The sequence below is a fragment of the Oncorhynchus clarkii genome, chromosome 7 (assembly GCF_045791955.1).
Source record: "Oncorhynchus clarkii lewisi isolate Uvic-CL-2024 chromosome 7, UVic_Ocla_1.0, whole genome shotgun sequence".
NCBI lineage: Eukaryota > Metazoa > Chordata > Actinopteri > Salmoniformes > Salmonidae > Oncorhynchus > Oncorhynchus clarkii.
This window is the reverse complement of record NC_092153.1, coordinates 85,638,073-85,644,855: the sequence shown is the minus strand read 5'-3', so window position 1 is coordinate 85,644,855 and position 6,783 is coordinate 85,638,073. Positions and strand designations below refer to the sequence as shown.

Genomic DNA, 6,783 nt, shown 5'->3' with positions numbered 1-6,783 from the left:
TTCATGTATTCTACTATTGGCACATTGTTTATATAACATTTTAAATGTTATAGTACATTTTTTAACCGCTAGTAATATAATATTTTAAACGTTGTTATTGTCTGATTGTTTTCAGCTTCGTTTTGTTTAATTCCCTTTATTGGTATTTGTTGTTGTTGTTTTGTTTATTGTTTATTTCACTTGCTTTCGCAATGTAAACACGTTTCCCATGCCAATAAAGCCCCTTGGAGAGAGAGAGAGAGAGAGAGAGAGAGAGAGAGAGAGAGAGAGAGAGAGAGAGAGAGAGAGAGAGAGAGAGAGAGATGCATTGAAGCTGCAGAGAGAGGTTGGGGCTTAGGATCAGAGCAGCAGGTCATGTGTTTGAGTAGCAGAAATACAACAAGTTGTCAGCTCGGACAGCAGTACAGAGGGCAGGGCAGGTGAAACAGAGAATGGTGTTTGGTTCTCTGTTAAAGGGATACTGTTACTGGGTAGGTAGACATACAGATCTATTTGCATGTCTATGTTTTAACGTTGACTAAGCTGCTATATTTACATGCATTTTAAGGGCTTATAGCATGTTATTATAGCATGTTATTTGTGAGCATGTAGAGTTTTAACAGTTATAACTAACTATAAGATGACAGTGTTGTGTTGGTTCTCCTATAACCTAGTCTTCAGGCTGGATGACATTAGTTATCCTGCTATACAGTTTGTTAACAGTGTTGTGTTGGTTCTCCTATAACCTAGTCTTCAGGCTGGATGACATTAGTTATCCTGCTATACAGTTTATTAACAGTGTTGTGTTGGTTCTCCTATAACCTAGTCTTCAGGCTGGATGACATTAGTTATCCTGCTATACAGTTTATTAACAGTGTTGTGTTGTGTTGTGTTGTCTGTCCAGTCCTGTTTCGATGATGAGCAGCATGGCCAGCGTGGGGAGGCCCAAAGCAGTGTCTCATGGTGTCGTTGGGAAGGGGAAGGAGAGGACATGGTTTTGTGGCAACGACAGGCTGAAAACAGTGTCTCCTTGCATCAAAGGAAAACCCAGAGCTGTGTCTCCAGGCATGATAGGGGAGCAGAGGGCAGTGCCTCCTTGGAGGCCAGAGTCGATGTCTCCAGGTGTGGTAGGGAGAGATAGGGCATGGTCTCTTGGTATGCTCCAGAACACCAGCAGCTACAGCAGTGTGACCCCATGCCAGACCACTACTAAGACTATCCGAGTGACGGACATCTTGGACTCCAAACCAGAGCCAACCAAGGCCCCTGTCAAGATCCGGCCCCCTAGCCCTCGTCCCCCGCCCCCCAAGGAGCCCATTTTCAGTTGCAACCTGTCCAGTGGCCCTCCCGTCCAGCCCATCATAAGACGCAGGGCCCAGTCTTTGCCCTCGGTCCACGAGAGAAACAGAGACCGCCAGGTACGCTTCGTGGACTCCTTGGGGCTGAAGCTGGAGGAAGTCAAGGTGTTCAGCAAAGGAGAGGAGCCTTGGATTCCCCCCCACGTCTTCTCCAGACTTCTCATGAGCGCTGAGATGAACTCAGGGCGGTCCCTGGAGCTTTCCTTGCCTTACTTCAAACCCTGCTTTCCCGAAAACACGGGCTCCCAGCCGGGGTTCGTTAAGCGCCTGGTGGAGCAGATGGTCTCTCTGGACCAGGTCCTGTGTTCTGAGCTGGGCATCATCGGCAAGGTGCAGGTCCTCAACCTGGCCTTCAACAAGGAGGTGACGATCCACTACTCCTTCACTAACTGGAGGAGCAGTGCTGAGACCAGAGCCTGCTGGGTGGCTACCCTCCACCGGGATCAGATGGAGGGACCAGAGTCTGATGTCTTCAGGTTCCGTCTGCCCGTCCCGCCCTTCATCCTGCTGCCTGGAGCCCAGCTGGAGTTCGCTGTGTGTTACAGAGTGATGGGAGCGGAGTACTGGGACAACAACGATGGGAACAACTACAAACTGTCCTGTCACAGCTACACACTCACTGTGCCCCGGGAGTGTGAGGACAGCATTGTGCACTACACCTGACTGGCCACTAGGGCGCAACCAGTGCTGTAGAGCGATAGAGCTCTATTTCATAGAGGTTAATGGGGAGGACGACAACACAGCTGCGCCAAATGGTCTGACGGTACACAGATCTGCCTGTAGGAATAGAATATAAAATGAAACAAGCCATTCTACTTATTAAAAAATAAATAAAGGTGTTTAAAGACATTGGTGAATAGAGAAATAGAGTAAAAGTAATTGAAGCGAAAGCCAATACAGACATACCCAAGACGACTCAGAGCTGGTACAGACATACCCAATACGACTCAGAGCTGGTACAGACATACCCAAGACGACTCAAAGCTGGTACAGACATACCCAATACGACTCAAAGCTGGTACAGACATACCCAATACGACTCAGAGCTGGTACAGACATACCCAAGAGGACTCAAAGCTAATACAGACATACCCAAGAGGACTCATAGCTGATACAGACATACCCAAGACGACTCAGAGCTGGTACAGACATATCCAATACGACTCAGAGCTGATACAGATATACCCAAGAGGACTCATAGCTGATACAGATATACCCAAGACGACTCAAAGCTGATCCAGACATACCCAAGACGACTCAAAGCTGATACAGACATACCCAAGACGACTCAAAGCTAATACAGACATACCCAAGACGACTCAGAGCTGATACAGACATACCCAAGACGACTCAAAGCTAATACAGACATACCCAAGACGACTCAGAGCTGATACAGACATACCCAAGACGACTCAGAGCTGATACAGACATACCCATGACGACTCAGAGCTGATACAGACATACCCAAGATGACTCAGAGCTGATACAGACATACCCAAGACGACTCAGAGCTGACACAGACATAATCACCAACAAAGGCATATTACAAATTATAAACTGCGTGGTTTGATCCCTGGATGCTGATATACAGTCGTGGTATATCAGACCGTATACCATGGGTATGACAAAACAGACATTTTTACTTCTCTAATTACGTTGGTAAACAGTTTATAATAGCGATAAGGCACCTCGGGGGTTTGTGAGATATGGCCAATGTACCACGGCTAGGGAGTGTCTCCGGGTTGTGCTGTGCCTAAGAACAGCACAATTTCTAAAAACATTTTTCACTTTGTCATTATGAGGTATTGTGTGGTAGATAAGGGTGAGAGAAAAAATATATATTGAATCCATTTTGAATTCAGGCTGTAACACAACAAAATGTGGATCAAGTCAAGGGGTATGAATACTTTCTGAAGGCACCATGTAGTGCTTATGAATCTTTATGTAAGGTATAAGAAGCCTTTATGCATGCTATATGAAGGCTTCATAAGGTGTACTTCCAGTTTTTCATTTCACACTTTTTTTTATAGTAGATTTAATGTCATTGCACTTGCTACAGCCGATAGGATTTGGGTGTCCATATGTATTAAACATTCGTATATTCTGTTTAGATTCATTTTGATATAATCTGATTATATTACATTATACCATGACATTGTTGAATACTGCTTTCTGATTGGCTTGAAGGGCATTCATTATTTCCCCATAACGCACTGTATATTTGCACAGTAGAATTCAATGGCTATAGTTAATTCTTACATGTTATGTGTTTCAGTTGCTTTTGAAAGCTAAAGTTGAATTGGAAAACATTGTCATTGTTGAATTAGATTTTCACAATGGCAAGCTAGGGACTCATAGTTTGGTTAGCTAAACTTGCAAGTCATTTTGTACCAAATATTCAGTAATTTCTAGCGACAAATGTGTTAAATTATAGCCATGGTACGAAAGGAATAATCAACTCTGGGCTCTATTCACCTTTAACGTTGTTCATTCAGTGAGTCATTTCATTTCACTTCTGCTGTGTCGAACTCTCTCTCTCTCTCTGTCTGATGATAGAGATATATATACTCGTTTCAGCTCTCATGTTCCCCTGGTACTCTGTCTGACATAACTAGTTATTTATATATAGAGAGAGAGAGAGAATTTCCTTTCTCCCATGCTGTTTGTGCGTGACCGTGTGTTGTACGTGCGTACGAGTGTATTTGCGTTTCGTAGTAGCAGATTTAAACCCAGTAAACACACAAAAGAATTTGCTCAAGCCCATGACCTAAATTCCCATGCCGTGCTCTACTTCCCATATCAGATGAGGCACAAGTGCTATTAATACATTTACTCTGGATGTGCCACATTCTCTGCATACATTTAGTTGTTGTTGTTGTTCTACACAACGTTAAGATACGGTTGAAATATTTTGTATTTTATATTTCCTGGTTAATTCTAATCCTAATTCTAGGAATTTTCTAACCACTTTTTTTTTAATTTAGGGAAACCTGGGAATTTGGTGAATGTATACCAGGATGGTGTAAGTCTATTTATAAGCATCATTATGGGCTGCGCACTCAAAGACCAATTTTCTCTCCCAAGGTGTTTTGTCTTGGCTGACTTGGTGGAAACTTCTCAGGTATAGAGTTAAATGCTAAGTACTAGTTGATGTAGTGTTTAATGTGGTGTGTGTGTGGTTGTTAGTATTTGATTAGTTAAGATAATCAAGGCAGAGAGGAGGTCTCCATTTGAAAGGTTATCCTACACTTTAATCAGACCAAATGGTCAGACTTGACTCGCGGTCTGGGTTGGAATTGTGGAGTATCTCCACCCGGCACAGCCAGAAGAGGACTGGCCACCCCACATATCCTGGTTCTTCTCTAGGTTTCTTCCTAGGTTTTGGCCTTTCTAGGGAGTTTTTCCTAGCCACCGTGCTTCTACACCTGCATTGCTTGCTGTTTGGGGTTTTAGGCTGGGTTTCTGTACAGCACTTTGAGATAGCAGCTGATGTACGAAGGGCTACATAAATACATTTGATTTGATTATATCTATTTTACCTATTGCCACAATGTTTTATTTACCAGCCAAATATGTGTATTTAAAATTATTATTTTAATTTACTTTGGTGCAATTTTTACAACTACATTATGGAACATATTCACCACAATCAAATCAGATCATAAAAATGGATCAAGTTTCAATTGACTGAAACAAACACATTCACTAAGTCACTCTTTTAATTTGGATGCATATTCAATCTAATATATTTTCAAAATTCAAAATATTCACTTTACTTTGGATATGATTTTTTGTCATGTCAACAATATAATTAAGAATCACTACCGAGGACTATGGGCTCTGCTTCTCCGTGGCCGAAGTAAGTGTCACGCTCTTCTTCGCCCTCCGACGAGGAGGAGTAGTAAGGATCGGAGGACCAAAGCGCAGCGTGATGTGAATACATCATTTTAATGTAAGACGAAATAACACGAAGTACACTAAACAAACAAAATGACCGCTATCGCTATCAACACAGAGCGCAACCATGCAACATCCATAGACATAGATAATTAACCACGAAATACTCAAGGAATATGGCTGCCTAAATATGGTTCCCAATCAGAGACAACGATAAAGAGCTGCCTCTAATCGAGAACCAATCTAGGCAACCATAGACATACAGAACCCCTAGACTGGTGACAACCTCATAAACACACAAAAGCCCTAGACAGGATACCATATAAAACAGAACATATAATCACCCATGTCACCTAACCAAAATGATAAAGAAAACAAAGAATACCAAGGTGACAGTAAGACATTTAAACGTGTTAACCCTCGCTGGGCTGCCGGCCCAGACGGCCATCCCTAGCCCCGTCCTCAGAGCATGTGCAGACCAGCTGGCCGGTGTGTTCACGGATATATTCAATCTCTCCCTATCCCAGTTTACTGTCCCCACATGCTTCAAGATGGTCACCATTGTTCCTGTACCCAAGAAAGCAAAGGTAACTGAACTAAATGACTATCGCCCCGTAGCACTCACTTCTGTCATCATGAAGTGCTTTGAGAGACTAGTTAAGGATCATTTCACCTCCATCCTACCTGACACCCTAGACCCACTGCGATCTGCTTGCCGACCCAATAGGTCGACAGACGACGCAATCACAACCACACTGCACACTGCCCTAACCCATCTGGACAAGAGGAATTCCTATGTAAGAATGCTGTTTATTGACTACAGCTCAGCATTCAACACCATAGTACCCTCCAAGGTCATCATTAAGCTTGAGGCCCTGGGACTGAACCCCGCTCTGTGCAACTGCGTACTGGACTTCCTGACGGGCCACCCCCAGGTGGTGAAGGTAGGAAACAACACTTCCACTTCGCTGACCCTCAACACTGGGGCCTCACAAGGGTGCATGCTCAGCCCCCTCTTGTACTCCCTGTTCACCCATGACTGTGTGGCCTCACACGCCTCCAACTCAATCACCAAGTTTGCAGACGACACAACAGTAGTAGGCCTGATTACAAACAATGACGAGACGGCTTACAGGGAGGAGGTGAGGGCCCAGGGTGTCAGGAAAATAACCTCTCACTCAATGTCAACAAAACAAAGGAGCTAATCGTGGACTTCAGGAAACAGCAGGAGGGAGCACGCCCCTTAGATATTACTGCACTGTTGGAGCTAGGAACACAAGTATTTCGCTGAATATGTGACCAATAACATTTGATTTAATTTACATTCTCTCCTGCTGAATTCCACTTGCACAAACATAATGATGAATGCAATCCCCTGCACGTGAAAACACCCACATGCAATCAGTAAAAGACCAAAAAACTGTCCTTGTCATCACCATCCTCTCCCCCCTGATGTTCTCCTGCCCCCCCCCCCCCCCCCACACACACCATGTTGTTTCCTCTCAAATGGAGCGCCCCAGCTGAGCTTCTACTCGCAAAAATTATACTA

General features: G+C 43.9%; 1 protein-coding gene across 2 annotated transcripts; it reads left to right on the top strand.

The window, feature by feature from the left end:
* The first annotated feature begins 262 nt into the window (after window positions 1-262).
* LOC139413946 (protein phosphatase 1 regulatory subunit 3D-like) lies at window positions 263-4,875 on the top strand. 2 transcript variants are annotated; one of them, XR_011634857.1, is made up of 3 exons: window positions 263-470; window positions 884-2,386; window positions 2,661-4,875. XR_011634857.1 is itself a non-coding variant. In XM_071161837.1 (2 exons), exon 2 carries the CDS (start codon window positions 894-896, stop codon window positions 1,998-2,000), a length of 1,107 nt encoding a protein of 368 aa, XP_071017938.1. In that variant the 5' UTR covers window positions 263-470; window positions 884-893; the 3' UTR covers window positions 2,001-4,875. The 2 variants fall into 2 exon arrangements, 1 of the variants encoding a protein (XP_071017938.1); XM_071161837.1 differs by having other exon boundaries at window positions 884-4,875.
* The last annotated feature ends 1,908 nt before the right edge of the window (window positions 4,876-6,783 follow it).